We start from the raw sequence: 17,079 nt of genomic DNA, 5'->3' as shown, positions 1-17,079 counted from the left end.
TTCCCAAGGACAGTCGATCAAGACTGTACACTGGCAGTACAAGTGGAACCGCACATCACTGAAGCAGACAAGCTAGGCACGCCTGTGAGGTTTGCAGCATAAACCTTATAGGAACCATGCGGGTCAGAATATTGGCACTAATACGACTTTGTATCTGCATAGCGTGGAGAGAGAGAGGTGAGAAACGAGGCGCACCCTTTGTCTCCACAGCTGTCACCTACCTACACTTGGTCCGAGAGGGCTGTGTGATCCTCTCACTTGTAGCAATCTTTCCAAGAGGCTTCTGCTAACTAATGATGCCTGGATTCAGGTCTCTGGGGAGCTGTAGGCATATGCAGACTGATTGCCTCTGCAAAACCTTATTCAGAAAGTTACTTGTCTAGGTTACAATTTGTGAACTGCTCAATTAACAGAATTATTCTTTATTATATAGAACTTTTACATGATAAAAAATCAAGCAGCAGTATAGAGTCACAGCATAATTTCCAACAGAAAACAAGCACACGAGGGCCACACTTGTAGTGTAAGTGACCAAGCCTCTGAAGACAGCGAGTCCCATAATCACACCACACACTGGCCTAGCCAGGAAAACTAGCAAGTTATTTGGTAGCCCAGACTGAATCAACAGGCTTCCTAGCCACGGGCATTAGAAAGTAATGCACCCAGATCCTCAGTGGACAATGCAAGATGGAACCTATGGTATTCGACAAGTGAAGCCATCTGCTTCCAGACAGAGGTACTGAAGGCATCCGGTTCAGATACACGTCAACACACTTGCCCCCTTTGAAAAGCCACAGCACCTCCAGGAAGTTTGTTCCATCCTCTTGCACGTCCTTCCTCATGACAGCAGGGGGCTAGAGAGTCTCCAGGTATGGCAGGAAGCCTTGTATGCACAGTGAGCTGATATTTAGCACCTCTCTTCTCTTCTATTGACACTGCCACTGGATGTCTCACAACTGCTCTTTTCAAGCCCTTATTTTGCTAGAGTTTCCCTAATCAAATGCAGCCCACTAGAGCCTGGAGCTGGAAGGGCCACTAAGGATCATTTATTCTAATAATATTTCTAGATGAGAAAACTGGAGCCTTAACCTCTTAGATACCTAAAGAATTTGGTAACTGAAGTCACAGCCGAAACTCTGAAAAGCTGCTATATCACTCCTCGGCCCCTCTGAATTTTCTGCCCAAGTTCAGTTACAAAATTCAACTTCTAATATGACAGTGAGGATCTCAGCATCTGCGAGTCAATGGATTTCTTTTAAAAAGTGTCCACCCCTGATGGCATCTTGTTCTATCAGCGTGGGTGACAGGCTTGCATTCGTCCCAAAAGCTCCATGTTGAGGAGTTCACCATGATAAACCACGTCCATCCGACACCCTCATGGTCCCCACAACGCAGCTGCACACACAGAGGCAGGATCTTCCAGAAGGGCTGCCCACAGGTCTCTCAGAATCCGTGCCTTGGCCTCAGGGTGAAGAAGTTTCTGATCCTTTGTCTAAAACCACGTTTGGGTAAAGAGGAGGAGAAACCAGAGATGACAGGCAACCAAGAGGGGGCAAGAAGGACGTGGACTGGGCAGAACAGCACAGAAATTACTGAGACCTTTCATTAATGAATTATTCACTGCATATCTGGTTTTGCACTTTTTGAGGGAGGGAGGGAGGAAAGGATTAAAATGAAAAAGACAAAAAAAATCATGTGTCTTTCATGTGGCAATAATCAGTGAGGTGTTTAGCCGAAGACCAAGTGAACCTCCCATAGATAAGGTAATTAAGTTGTACTTGGGTCATAAAATTGGCTCTGACCTACTTTCTCTTTCCATGAATCTTGTCTCACAAGAAAAGAATCATGGAAAGAATAAGCCTTCGCTTTCCCACAGTTCTGACTCCACATTTGGAAACCAAATCTGGCATTTGCAGATCAGATGTGTACCCCACAGCATAACTGAATATGGTTTCCTCTTAAATCTTACAGCTTGAGTCCATTAGTTAAGTCACAAAGAGGAAGCCCCTTCTGATCACTGTTTCTTATGTCCTCCACTGTGGAGTCCCTGATGCAGCAAGGCTCCCAGACCAGTGGCCAGCAGTGTCATCATCCTCCCAGGCAACATATATTAACAGATAGATGGGCATCTCCCGAGTGGGACCAGGCACCATAGCACAAGTGAAATGGAGGTGATGCATAAGAAAAGGGTCCAGTGACAAAGCAGAAAGGAAAGACACCACACAGCTGGTGGAAAATGGATCCCATGACCATAACATCCAAATATCCAAACAAGCAGACATCCTGGGAAAACCCATTTGGGGTCACCAGGAGCAACGAAATAGGACAGATGGGGGCAAAGTGGGATGTCCATTCTCTTGAAATGTTTGCTTTCTTCCTTTCCAAGTGTGATACATTATACAGTAACAGTAACACACTGATTCTCAGGAACCTGGCTCAGCCACTGAACTAACAAGCTTGGCATCCATAAAAACATATTATATAAGTACATTTAGCCTTGATAAGGGCCCAGTTACCTGGAAAAAAAAAAACAGAGTCATTTTGGGAAAGCCTGGCTAGCCTGTGCATTACTGGTGGAAGACAAGTGGATCTCACAGACACAAAGGTGTCACTTGGCTGCGCTGATCTCTAGTGCTTCGCCAAGTTCATGAAGCAAACTAGGCTGTGGAAGAGTGGAAGTGACGAGGTCTTTTTCAGTTATCTTCCGTGTTCACTTTAAATGTCAAAAGCACAGCTGAGTCTAAGGAAACTAACAGCTTCTGCTCACCCTGGGCCCCAGGAACCAAGAATGAGCTGTGTGCCTCTCATTTCTGCCACAAAGGATGATTATAGAAATCTGCTTAAGCGCACTTAAGAAGGTGGGCTAACCTTTCCCCATGAAAAATCTGGTGAGAATTTCATCAGAATACTAGCAAAAGCTCGTCCGTCTCTCTCTCTCTCTCTCTCTCTCTCACACACACACACACACACACACACACATTATTACTTTGTTCTTCCACATACTGTACCTTGGGGAATAACAGATGGACCAATATGAGAGGCATATGTAAAATATTTATGAAATGCAAAGTAATTGAGATAGTAAACTCATAAAACTATAATTTCCTCCACTATATTCACAGCGTGTGCAAAAATGAGAATATGTTTTTACATAACAAAGTACACTGGCAAAAGCTACAGATAAAATAATAAAAGGGAAGCAGAAAAATAGAAGTTAAAGTTCCCTTCATCACACTCAAAAGGTTTGAGGGGAAAGCAGCTGCAGAGAGTCTCCTGAGTGTCTTTGCTGCTGTTATTTCTTGTTAGAAAACCTTGAATTTCTATTATCTTCCTCTCAAAGAGTTTAGGCATTCTGACATAGGGCATTCCCTTTCATGTCCCTATAGAGCAAGCAGATGACTCAAAATTATTCTTGAAACTTCCATAATGATGTCCATAGGGTGCATGATAGGATAGTATTTTAAACTAAAACCTCAGGATTTTCCTATAGCTAGCCCTTGTAGCACCAGTACTTCTTACCATGCTAGTCAAAATACATTCCGTCTTTAAGAAATTAGAACGCAGTGAGCAAGTAGATGGCAAAAGCGCACCTCAAAGAATAGAAGGACATCAAGTTCCACAGTAGGAGTGGAACACAGGAGCACGTTTCTAACAATCCAGAGAACTGCAGGGCACAAGGGTGTTGGGCTCGTCTGAGGTACACAGGAGCGGGCGCTCCCATGCCAGCCCTCTGTGCTCCTGGACTCAGCCCCGTGACACGTCCTTCCTCCTCCTTAACCCCTGGAAATGAAAAGGCTTCGCAGAAATAATAAACCCTGATCCTGGGAAAGATAAAGGTATTAGTCAAAATGCCAAAGGCAGCACGCCTGGGGAGCTCAGCCCCGGGCCAGCTCTTTCTGCGGAGGTGGTTGATGGCCGCTGGGACCATCGGGCTCCAGAAGCAGACGGGCTCCCCTAACCTGAAGGAAGGCTGCCCACAGGCCTCACATCCTTGGTCACTGTCTCAGGTTAAAAGATGATTTCTTTCTTGAGACGTCCTTGGGCTTCCTCACTCTTGGGCATGCAAACGTTGGCATGGGCTTTCAGGACTCATTTCACAGAGGGGCTAAGCCATGAGCACCACTAAGGATAAAATACTGAAACAAAGCTCCTGCATGTTCTAGTTGAGAATGGAGGATACTGCTAGTAACATAAGGGTGACAAGCCAGAAAACAGGCAGCAACCACTGGGCTAGGCCAAGGTTTCAAACTGAAACTTGAGATCAATTTGGTGGCCCGACAATGGCCTTTCTGAAGAAGTGGCTGTTCAGACATGGGGGACAAGAAGGAGCCAGGCGTGTGCAGATCAGAGGGAAGAACCTCCCTGGCAGAGGCAGCTGCTGCAAATTCAGAGTTCAGAAACAGACTCTGAGGACAAAAACCAAAAAGGGAAGAAAAAAACGTGGAAGGAGATAAACACAGGCAGATACCACTGGGATTTATAAGCCAGAGCAAGGAGATAGATCGCAAAGGGAAGACAGGGGACTTCATTTGAGAAGACTCCCATCGCTGTCCAGGGAGCACCTGCAAGCTGGCATGAGTAGGGCCAGCAATGCCAGTAGTGCAGCTGTTGCGATGTTCAGGAGAAAGACGATGGTGACCTGGGCGAGGCAGTGGATGCAGAGATCAAAGTGCTTAGGTGTGGAAGAGGAATTAATGGGGCCTGGTTAAAGGTTTGACATGGGTAGAGGGGTAGAGAGACAAAAAGAACGAAGCATAACTTGAGACCAGTGACCGAGGACATGAACAACAAATGGGGACAGGTTAGGGAAGCAAGAGTTCTGCTTGGCCACCGATTTGAAAATGTCTGTTGAACTGCTGCGTGCAGATGTTACAGCAGCAGCGGGATGCAAGGGGGCTGAAGAACCAGCTCATGCTGGATCACCTGTGGTGCTCGCCTACATCTCGAGTGACCTCATCAATTTTGAATTTCACTTCGTCTTATTCTTTCTCTTACCTCACCTAGCTTTGATGAAGCTGGAATTAGATAAAGTATATGAAAACACTTTGCAAAGAACCTAGTGACGCCCTCACACTTGGAATTCTTATCCTGACTACTGTCCATCAGGTATTTATCTAGCACACATTGTGTTAAAAATTTCTTCATCCTAGCAGTTCCACGATGTGTATATTATGGCATCACTGGCTGCAAAGACATAGTAGATTTAAGGAGCTCATAATGTAAATAAAACTGAATCTGATCCTAACAATCATTAGAGGGGAAAAAACTCCAAAAGAGTTATTAGTATGCCACCTGACTCCACAGTAACTTCAGGAAGTCACTGAACTGACTTCATAGGTATGCTCCCATACAAGCCAAGTAAACGAATTAAATGTGAGGGGCTGCAGTCCCTCTAGAAGTGTACCTCTAGGGCCACGACCATGGTGAGAACTCCCCTACTGAATGGTACACCACCTCACACTTCATAACCATTACATCTTTTTGTTCACAGAAATTCCTACGCAGGTTTATGGGGCAAGAGTATGTCCATCATCAGGCTTGAACATTTAGGATGAAATTAGTTTATTTGCTAATTAACTGAAGAATATGCCCTTAAAGTGTAGGACAGAGGACTGGGCAATTTGATCTGTGTCAAGTAGCCTAGATAATAAGCTCCCGCTGGTCAGAGTGTATCCAGAGAACCAGGCCAAGAGCTAGGATGCGGAAAGACCTTAACAGCAGTGGACGTTCACTTCTTTAACATCTTCTCTTGGCTTCAAGGTTTTCTCCAGAGGAGAATGGGGAACAACACATACAACTGCTCTGTACCTAGATTTCCCATATAAACAAAACTTTACCAACAAGTTAATAGCTAAGAATTGTATCAGGGAAAATGAAGTGTCATAAAAAGATGAATATACATAACCCTATTCTACATACACCGTAACAGCATTGACCCTATTGCTGTTAATCAGGGTATCGCCCCTATGGCATATCTTCCTTCTCTAGAATGTTTTGAAGCTCTCTGTACCACCTCCCTTGCTAATATTTTCACTGGGGTTTTCCACCTGAACAATGATACTATTACAGACCATCTCTAAGGCAGCAGAGTTCACAGATGAGCCACAGAAGAGCCATCCGTAACCAGACCAAACAAAACTAATTAGAGTATTGAAGTGGATAATTTAATAATCAGTAATAAAATCACATTGAGCTTTCAATTCTGTACATTGTATTTTAACCAGTTCATAAAGGACCAAAGGTAATTTTTAACCCATAAGTGACTTCTTTTAATAATAAATTTTCTTGTTTCAATGTAAGTTCTCTCCAAGGGGTATGAAAGTAGAGAAGGAATGCCCCAGGGTATAAAGCAACCTTGCACAAAACATATTTAGAAAGCTGACAGCTGTGGCATCACATCATTTACCATTTTCTGAAAGACAAGTTGAAACGAGCCTTTAATTTTAACCCAGTGTTTGTGATTATCGGTGCCGTTACATTTGTGGCCCCTTGCCTAACTCTGAGCTTCTGTGCCCTTCTGTTTTGCAGCCCCCGCGAGCACATATGTGCCAACCGTGTGCAATGGGCGGGAAGTCCTCGACTCCACCACCTCATCCCTGTGATTGTGAATTGCCGTTCAGTTGTCGTGTTTGTAGACTGTTAGACAAATGTGCTCACGTGCAGCTCCAGAGTGTGGAAAAGAGCAAAAGAGCAACCCTAGCACCTTTTTTTAGCAACAGTACAATAAATTATTTTTGAGGACTGTACAGTATTTAGTGATGTGCTAGAACTTTCTAGGCTGATTTTAGTGCCCCTATGATTAACAACCCCACCCCTCCCCCACCCCTGAAAATGGAAATAACCATTGTTTACAGAGCAGAGCATGGATGACAGGGTCTGACAGGGTCAGTCTACTAGAAACATATGGTGGCAATATTAGGTAACTTTTTTTCCTATGAAGTTTTTTGTAGGTCCTTGTTGTAACTAATCTAGGATGAGTTTCTATGTTGTATATTAAAGTTACATTATGCGTAACAGATTGTTTTTCTCAGCACAAAATAAAAAGCATCTGTATTAATGTAAAGATGTTGAGAATAAAACCTTAAAGGTTTTCCAGCATGGTGGATAATGGTTTGTTCTTTTTGAATCACTCATGGTATTTTGAATAAGTGGACTTCAAATCATTTATTTGTTTTTAATGCTATTATTTATTTGAGAGAAAGTGTGTGGTGGGGGGATATGACAGAGCTCACATCTGCTGGTTTACTCCCCAAATGTCTGCAATGGCTGAGGCTGGACCAGGCCAAAACCAGGAACAAGGAACCCAGTGCAGGTCTCCCACATGGGTGGTGAAGACCTGACTAGTTGACCCATCACTGATGCTTTCGAGTGTGTACACTAGCAGGAAACAAGAACCAGAAGTCCAGCCAAGACTCAAATCCAGGTGTTTACTACGAGGCCACCTTCATTCCTACTTTCAGTACTGACAGATCTTGTCTAACTGTGCTTCTCTTCACAGCCAGGCACACCCTGAATTCCAGCTGTTGCCTGCTGGGGAGTTGGCAGCATATCTAGAATTCTTTACAGGACTCAACGATCAGAAACTGACTGGCTGCAATACCTAACTACAGCCATCTCCATGTCTGACGATAACATACACACTGGCTTTTTAACCACATGGTTCTAACAGCCCATAAATGCCCAAACAGGGTTCTGAGGCAAGAAGAAAGGACTTCCCACCTTCTAATACAGGGACTGCAGCTTGCCAGGGAGGGCTGATGCTCTCACTTCTAAAAATCACCTTAATTGCTGGAAAAGAGACTGGGTGAGCCTCTTGTCATCCCATTGGAAAGCCACATTCACCCTTCACCACTGCATGCAGCCATAGCATACAGATTCCTTCCCTCCTAATGCTCTCCTGAAGTTTTAGTCACAATGCCCCGCCACACAGGCTTCTCCCCAACTTGAGTATTTCACCATCCTGAATAAAGGGAGTGACCAGGAAAAGCATGGATAAGCTAAAACCAGCTTATCCTTACCAAATGCTGTCCTGTTTCTGCCAAGCTACTAGTTACAAATCATTTATTAATGTAGGAAAATTTATCTACCAAATCCTACTCCAGGTACCGCGGAGAGAGCATGCATTCATTTCCTATGGCTGACGGAAGAAATTACCACTAACCAGGTGGCTTAAAACAAGAAAGGTTTATTGTCTTACAGCTAGTGTGGCCAGAAGTCAGGAGGCAAGATGTCACTAGAGCCAACCTCGCTCAGAGGCTCCAAGGGGAATCCAGTCCATGCTGCTATTCCCAGTGGCTGCCAGCTTCCTTGACTTGTGGCCACATCACTACAACCTCTGCCTCCCTCCTCACAACCCTTCTCCCCATGTCTGCCCTTTCTATGTCTTTTACAATGACACTCATCACTGGATCTAGGGCCCACCTAGATAAACCAGGCTGATCTCATCTCAAGACCCTTACTGACATCTGCAAAGGCTCTTTTTCCATATAAACTCACATTCTCAGGTTCAAGGAATTATGATGTGGATATATATTTTTGAAGATCACTATTCAGTCATGTGGCAGAAATAAAGATGAAAAAAGACATAATCTCTGCCCTTAAGAAACAAAAAGACCTGGAAATATTTTAATAAGGAGACAAAGACCAAGAGAGACTACATATGGAAAGAGGAGGAAAACCAGGGATAAAAAGGACTCACAGGTTGAATAGGCAGGACCTGAATATTCAAGACATACTGACACTATTTTTAAAGTATCCAAAAATAATAAGCAGGTGCACAAAAGCCAACAGGACTAGATGACGGAAATTAAAAAGTCAGGCATTGGGAATTCTTCTTTTCCCTCTGGATGCATCTGAATCAGCATCCTCATTGATCCATCCCAACCCCACCAGATGCTCAAAGACACAATACACTCCAGGGTGTACACAATACACCCTGAATTCTCATAGTCAACTAAGAGCCTGGAGTCTGGGGAGTGGTGGGCTCTGCTGGGTAGCAGATTCGACAGCACTGAATGACAAAAATGAATTCTGCTGGGACTGGGACCGGCAGGAGCAGGCTCTATGTACGTTCAGAACGAGCAACTGCACAGGATAAAGGCTGAGGTAAGGCTGATGGGAGAGGAAATAAACAGCCCACGGAGAGGGTGTGCAGTGTGAGGAAGGCAGTATCAGGTGATTGTGCCTCAAATAATCAAACTGATCGGGATCTTAAGATAATTGGGCTTATTGTACACGAATCTTGAGAAAACTCTTTTTGAAGGCTGGGTTTTGAACCAATCCCATTATGTTTCATACCCTGCCAATACACCAAAATGCATTAACTAGCAGCTGTCAGTATTTTTTCCTTCCTCGCTATGAGCCTTGTTCTAATTGGAAAGTGCATTATCTAACATGAGTTCCTGAGAAATATTATTTTTAAAGAGACCATTCAACATATGCATAGAAAGTAGCAGCTATAAAATAATTTTTATATAAGCTTTTTCAAACAAATTGGTTTTTTTAAAACCTTAGTAATAACCTTTCCTCTTTTCAGAATGTAAAACTGGTTTAGTCAACACATCTTTGCAAAAATTTCCTGAAACTAAGGATCCCAAGAAGAATGACAGATCTCACTCATAAAAAAACATATCAGAGCCAAATTACGTGCCTGATTATCCTGCTTTTCAGAGTTTTTGCAGCTTCTGAGCTGCTTATGGTCTCCCTCCTTTAGATAGTGATAGATCTTCCTGCCAACTCAGGTTTATCATGGTAGAATATAAAGTGGGTCCCATTTTCAAACCCAAGGCTAGCTGGCTTGTATACCACACAGAGAAGTAGAAGGGGAAAAGTAATTCAGACAGTGCACCTTCACAGTGTTCGATTCTATTTTTTCTCACTAGTATCTGCTTTTTTATTTTTTAAAAGATTTATTCATTTAGCCATTTATTTATTTATTTTTACTTGGAAGGCAGAGTTGCAGAGATAGCACGAGACAGACAGACAGAGAGATTCTATCTGCTGGTTCACTCCCCAAGAGGCTCCAACAACCAGGTCTGGGCCAGACCCAAGCCAGGAGCCAGGAACTCCAGCATGCTCTCTCACAAGCATGGCAGGGCCCAAGTTCTTGAGTCATCGTCCACTGCACTCCCAGGCACAGCAGTAGGAATGCTGCGTTGGAGCAGAGCATCCAGGACTTGAGCCAGCACTCCAATATGGGATGCTGGTATGGTAAGAGCAGCTTGCCCTGCCGCGCCACAACCCTGCCCTAGTCCCTGCTGCATTCACCTACCCACCATGATGGTTGTAGGCCCCAGAGTCCTTCTGGAGAGAGCTGTGAGATGCCAGGAAGACAAAACACCAGAAAAGGCGATTCTGCAGCCTACCTTGTAACAGAGGTTTTGATTTGCATAATCCCTCCTGGTTTATCTCTTTCATTTGAAATGCAACCAACAGTAATCTGAAGTCAATCATCTGAGACAAAAGAAATATTGCCCCCCCAAGCCAAATTTACCAATATTCATAAGCTACTGTAGACAGAACGCTCCTTCCAGGAATCATTAATAAGATGAAGGAAATCTCAGAAAATTAAAAGCCTTACTAGGACATTTTGCTCAAGGAAACCAGAGATCTGTTTCCTGATCCATCAATCATTTAAAGGTATCTGAAATGCCTTTTGCAGTTCTGTACGTCTTAAAATAGGACTTGGTGACTGTGTGTGCACTGAGGTGCACTGTGTCTGAATGAATGCAGATACACCAGGGGACCCTCCCCAGAGCCAGGGCTCAATCATCTATGCTGAAGCTATTTTTATGCACTACCATTCCCTTCTTCCATACAGTTACTTTAAATGGATCTGTGCACAAAATTTAATAGATTTAATAGATTTTTAATAGATTTTCCTTACTTCCAGATAAATGATAAATCAACCCCAGTGAGATAAAGCTTTTCTTTTCTTTTTCACTTGTTTGAAAGGCAGCAAGACAGACAGAGACTTCGCATACACTGTTTCACTCCCCAAGTACCCACAACAGGTAGGGCTGGGCCAGGCAAAAGCTGCAAGCCAAGAACTCAGCTCAAGTCTCTCATGTGAGTAGCAGGGACCCAACTACTTAAGCCATCACCTATTGCCTCCCAGAGTGTGCAACAGTAGGAAGTTGGAATGAGAAGCAGAGCCAGGACTAGAACCTGGGCACTCTGTTATGGGATGTAGGCATCCCAAGGAGCAGCATCCTAACTGATTTGCCAGGTGCTCACTCCAGGAGGCATCTTTTAAAATTAATCTCGCAAATTTATTTTTAACTAATTCACTTGCTTTAATCATTTGCCAATCAATATCAATAACGGAGTCCCAGAACTTCAAGAAAAAAAACAGAAGAATGTCTGGTTTTTCTCTGAGTAGGGAACTTAGTCATCAAGGGCAGGGGGAGGGTTATTTTCCTCTTGCACACCTCTCCAGACTTGACCAGCTTTTAAGGTGCTAAATTCCTAAAGGTCAACAAACTTGTGTGCAAACAGATTTTTCTGAACTCTTTTGAATGTGGTGGTTTGAAGTGATATAAACCACGGGTCAGCAAATCTGGGCCCACGGGCCAAACCCCAGCCCTTCATCTGTTTCTGTAAGGCCAGTGGCCTAAAAACACTTCTGCACTTTTAAATAGCTGGTAAAAACATTACAAGAATACTGCATGACATGTGAATTTTAAATAAACCCAAATCTCAGTGTCTATAAATCAAGTTTTATTGGAATGCAGCCCCACTCTGCATTATCTTTGGCTGCTTTCCTGCTACAATGACAGACCTGGGTAGTTGCAAGAGGGACCAGGTGTCCTGAACAGCTAAAAATATGTACAATCCGACCCTTTACAGTAAAGATCTGCTGGCTTCTGATTAAGACAACTGCGAATATCAATTACAGTACCCATAGTAATTTTCTTTCCAATTCTTCATGCCTATCTTAAATTGTTTCTTCATTTATGATCCTAAAACGAATTTATCTAAAAGCATTAAACCAGAAGACATGAAATCCAGCAAGAGAGTAAACTCTGCCCCATTACTATGAAGGTCAACTTCATTTTAGTTTCCAAAGAATGAATCAGGTGCTGAGATTTTTCAAAGTTTATTCCCCATGGAATCTCTTCTTCAGGGAAAACTTAATTTAGGACATGGCTCTGTAAGCCTGCAATATTCATGATTACATAAAATAGGTGTCAGTAAGATCTACTGTAGATCTACTCTGCATGTAGGTGGGTGAAAAGATAAATGGCTAACTTTAAACTGGACCAATGGAGTCATCTTCCTGCCCTGACCCCCAGAAAGCTTGCTTTCATGAGAGAGAAATGGTCCATACATTGCCCCCCATTAGGAATGATCATGAGCCATAGGAAGTAACTCTGTTGATAGACAACTAATAAGAGTTGGCCAGATGGGTCTTGAAGAAGCACAATCAAAACCCATGTTTTGAGGACCTGGAGACCCTGGATGGAAAATGACTAGATTTAGGCAATTCTTTCACAAAACTAGTGTAAAGTGCCTTTTTTGGGGGGAAAGGAAATAATGACAAAGTCTACACAAAAATACTATGAAATATGTTTAATCCTAGGAAGGATTTGCTTACTAACAACCAAAGAGGGGGAGAGTCAATAATAAAATTCAGTCCTTTTAATCAAGTGAATGCATATCAAATTGCTCAACATTATTAAATGGCATGATATAATTTATCCGTAGAAGACACGTTCTCATCCAGTGGAAAACTGATTTAAACATGTTTTGACAGAGTGCTAAGAGATGTTATAGGCAACAGCTGACTTAGTGACGTGTTTAAGGCTTCAAAACTGTGCCTCTTAGAAAAATAACAAATAATCTCTTCTTCTACCACTTGGGGGGAAAAGAAACAACAAATGTCAATTAAAAGTTACAAAAACATGATTAATTTCTTTATGTCTTTCAATATTTCACTGAGCTTTGCAAAGACATAAAACTAAAATGATTTTTATAGCCAGGACTGGTCTGAATATTTTCATCATAATATCCTCTCCGACATACTTCTTCAGTGTTTTCGAATAAAATGACAAACCACTAGAATCCAAAGGAAAAGGCAGCTCTTTCCAAATATGGGACTGAGCTGACAAAATCTACTTAATATCTAAAATTAGAAATAAAATAAATGTTTCAATATCAACTACATTTTCAGAGAGCTCATTAAAATTTAAGGCATTTTTGACATGTCAGAGATTTTAGTCCAGTGACAAGAAGCAAGAAGCCACCTGGGAGCAAATCCCAATCATCTGTATGGCTTGGAACATACATGTTGGGCACAGCTGAAGATGAAGAGAGAGGTGACAGGTGACTGCAGAACCCGACCTGTCCAGTCTACAGCCTTTCAAGCTTCTTCTGAAAGGGTGCATTTCAAATGTTTTCTTTTTCATTCTTCTGTTTAAATTTTAATCAAGATGGAGAAAGGCTCGGCAGCACTCTGATACTGGGATAAAAATAGGCAATGCCAAAATAATTCCTTCTTTATAAAAAGCTTCAAGAAATTAGATGCAAAAAAAAAGTTTATGCCAAGTGACACCCTCCCTGAATCTCTCAACAAACAATAAAATAAAGGCAACCTCTTCAAAACTCATGAACACAACAATAGAGATGTATACAAAACAAACATTCATTCAATAATAACAGAAAGGTCTGGTGTTTTGCCCACCAGTCAAGTGAACACAATCATTTTTTTCTCCCATTTTCCAGAAACATGAAAGATACTACCCACAGAATGAAAAGTTCTAAGTCACACTTTAGTGATATGGTTGTGGAAGAACATTCAACACCCTTTATCCATATGCCAGCCTTTCAGCCAATCACAGTCTTCTTTAAAACTGTATCAAGAGCTATAGGGATTACTATCCATTGGAAACAAACCACAGCACCTTAGACCCTCAACAGCCAGGAAACTCCTGTCCCCCGCAGATCTAAAACAAAGAAATTCAACTTCATTCAAACTCCTCTCAACAAATAACAACCAAGTCGTACTAATACCAGTAATCTGTAAGAGGAAATACCACAATTATCTGGACCACTATTGAATTAGAACAATACTCATTTCATAGTTACTTATGAAACATCATTATAAATACAACTCTATGCAATTTCCAAAATCAAATTCTTGCCTTATTGTTTTAAAAAGCAAACAACAAAATTTCTCAAAAAGTGATGATTCTCAAAGTCTTGTAGAAGAAAAATAATCATATGACACGTGGCACTTGGCGTGGGCCAAATGTCCCGCTGACACTTTCTGAAGACCATGAAGTTATGCTAACATCTTCGTACAGTCATCCGCACTTACTGACAAGTCACTGGCACTTGCTCCTTGATTTTTCAAGGAATCTGATCAACAAGCTCTCTCACTCATTTTGTACTTCAAGCCCTGCACAAACGATTTTAAGCCATTTAACTTCGATGACAGAGCAGCTTGTTTGCACTAATGGGAAGTTAAAATATTCTCCTTGCCATTTTTTTTTTCCTTTTAAGATCCCTTCAAGCTTTCAGTCAAGCCCTTCTTATCAGTTTCAATAAGGATGGAATTTCAAAGGCGATTATAAGTTTAAATAACCCAAGCACAGTCTAACTCTTCCTAGAATTTTACTGATTATTTAAGCTTCTAAAATCAAGAATAGATACCCTGTGGAAAAAAATGAAAAATTTATTGTCTTTCATTGCTCTCCATTTTTAATAGAAAAGATATTTTAAGTTGGTAAAATAAATAATGGGAAAATAATGATACCTTAAAAATTTTCTCAAATCTTCCCCAACATATAAATAAAGAAAAGACATAATCGGGATCATAACACATATGCTCACATCTGCCCTCCAAAGCACAATTTTTACGCAGACATTATAAAGAATGAAAGTGACCCATTACTTCTATGGCATGCATCAGCAGTGCACTGGTGGGCTTAAACTTGGTTTTCAGTTACGTGTATATACAGACAAATCTCTTCCTGAGTTAAGCTTCATCTTCAGTTGAGACCCAAATCGTCTGCTTTCCTTTCTCCTTTTTTTGGCAATGCACTTGACCATGTGATAAGGCAATCAAACATTCCAGCTTCCTCCCCCTTTCAGCAGCACGGCCCTCCTCGGTGAGATCACCAGTGTGACAGATGTGGGGACAGGCCCTACAATATGGTCCTGTAAAACTAGAGAGCAGGTTTCTTTGTTCATTATTCTGAAGGCTACAGCACTGTCTCTTCATATATTGGGGGATCTTGAAGATTTCAGTTGAACAGATTCAAAATGGTCTTCTTTTTCCTACAAAAAAAATATTTACAAAATCAAAATCATCTTACTGAAATTCCAATAAAATTTTAGGATCTTACACGTTCAGCTGGAGAAAGCATTCTAGTCTATGCACCTGCCACTTGTAATTAGGATTTCACATTTGAAGTAGGGTGGCAGATATGAAGCAAAAAAAGCATGCCTACCCTGAAGGGTGCTTTTGATGTCCAAGAGATAAGACAGACAGATCTAAAATAGAAGCAAACACATGATCACAATAGCTATCAAAAGACAAAGCTGTGATTTCTGTGAAGAAACCAGAGATCCTTCCTAAGGGTACCCCTGACCTTGGTGCTGAAATAAACAACCTTGTCATGGGCATTGTGGACAACATAGAATTGACAGAAATGGATAGCATAAGCTAAAAAATCAGGAAAAGAACAGCAGAAAGTATTTAAGTGGAATATCAATAGGATTAAAAAATCATTCAGATTCACTGTTAGCTTTTTTGGGGGGGGGAATATTTTGGGTGTATCCTTACTAAAGTTACTAACCAGTCCGCTTACAAAATAGATCAAAAGTTTGACTCAAATATCATGCTAGTATTTGTTACTGAATATATCTAAAATGTAGCCTACTAAAATCAACTGTTCTTCAATGGGGAAAAAGAAAAATAGGGTGGCTGGTATTGTGGCATAGTGGGCTACGCCTCCAGCTGTGGTGCCAGCATCCCAAATGGGCACCAGTTCTAGTCCCGGCTATACCTCTTCCAATCCAATTCTCTGCTATGGCCTGGGAAAGCAGTAGAGGATGGCCCAAATGCTTGGTATCCTGCACCTGTCGGGGAGACCCAGAAGTCGCTCCTGGCTCCTGGCTTTAGATCAGCTCAGCTCTTGCCATTGCGTCCATTTGGGGAGTGAACCAGCCGATGAAAGACCTTTCTCTCTGTTTCTCCCTCTCTCTGCCTGTAACTTTAGCTCTCAAGTAAATAAATAAAATATTTTTTTAATAAATAAAATATTTAAAAGAAAATGAAAAAGACAAATAGGAGATATAGATTTTTCCTAATGATCATGGAATGAGGTGGAGGAAGAATACTATTAAAGAGACTATTTCAATGAATTCAACTAGATTATTTTCAAATAAAATAAACAGGAGGTTGTCCAGTCCTTGGTGCAGATGGCTGTGTGTCTAAACTGGAAGGATGAACTAAGAAAAGAATAGGAAGGAGAAGTTGCATGTCTGTCAGGTAGGATAAGGCTGCTTTTGCTTTGCTTTCCTTTGAATGGAGAAGTCAAGAGCTTCAGGGTCAGGGTTATTAAAGGAAATCACATCATAAACACCACCATACCACTTTCCCTGCCTTTACTGACAGACAAGCCTCTGGGAGAGCAGACATAGATCCAATCAGTGCTCCAACTTACAGGCTCCGTAGAACTTGCTGAAGTCTCATGTTGATTGGCCTTTAATTTTTTTTAGAATAACAAATGATAATTCAAATATTTATTAAGTACTCAGTGAACTGCTGGGACAGGATTAGATTTCAGGAATATAAAAATGGGCACAAAATGTGTCCTCAGGGAGTTCACAGTATACTGAAGGGAAAGGCTTTAGCCATCAACCATAAGTAGAAAGGAAATCCAAAATTCTGTGGCCTTTCCTTAAGAAGATTTGATACACATGTTCGCAAGGGGATGAGGATCAGGCATCTGTTGGTTACCCTTAAGGAAATATTCAAAGTAAAATACTGAAAACCCTTTCTAAAATCATGTTGAGTGCATAGGGCTCTAGCCTCCATGTCCTCTGCACTCGCATGGCGTTTTTCTCTTCCTG

At 41.8% G+C, this 17,079-nt stretch overlaps 2 protein-coding genes across 6 annotated transcripts in view; one reads left to right on the top strand and one right to left on the bottom strand.

Annotated features, from left to right (window-relative positions):
* The window catches only part of GRM3 (glutamate metabotropic receptor 3), a 213,184-nt gene extending 206,089 nt beyond the window's left edge, over positions 1-7,095 (top strand). The window contains exons 6-7 of one of the 2 annotated variants that reach the window (XM_051853014.3): positions 5,005-5,106; positions 6,529-7,095. In XM_051853014.3, the coding sequence (XP_051708974.1) occupies positions 5,005-5,060 (56 nt within the window). In that variant the 3' untranslated portion in view covers positions 5,061-5,106; positions 6,529-7,095. The remainder of the gene's footprint in view (positions 1-5,004; positions 5,107-6,528) is intronic. The other variant, XM_017344334.4, reaches the window with a different exon arrangement.
* Positions 7,096-12,555: 5,460 nt separating this feature from the next.
* ELAPOR2 (endosome-lysosome associated apoptosis and autophagy regulator family member 2) overlaps positions 12,556-17,079 on the bottom strand; it is a 201,163-nt gene continuing 196,639 nt past the window's right edge. For all 4 annotated transcript variants that reach the window (XM_002713858.6, XM_051853011.3, XM_089315883.1 and 1 more), the window contains one exon: positions 12,556-15,279. In XM_002713858.6, coding sequence (XP_002713904.1) covers positions 15,220-15,279 — 60 coding nt within the window. In that variant the 3' untranslated portion in view covers positions 12,556-15,219. The remainder of the gene's footprint in view (positions 15,280-17,079) is intronic.

The sequence above is a fragment of the Oryctolagus cuniculus genome, chromosome 16 (assembly GCF_051225735.1).
Source record: "Oryctolagus cuniculus isolate XC-2025 breed Fujian yellow rabbit chromosome 16, ASM5122573v1, whole genome shotgun sequence".
Lineage (NCBI taxonomy): Eukaryota > Metazoa > Chordata > Mammalia > Lagomorpha > Leporidae > Oryctolagus > Oryctolagus cuniculus.
The sequence above is the reverse complement of the archived record's forward strand: the minus strand, read 5'-3'. Positions and strand labels throughout refer to the sequence as shown.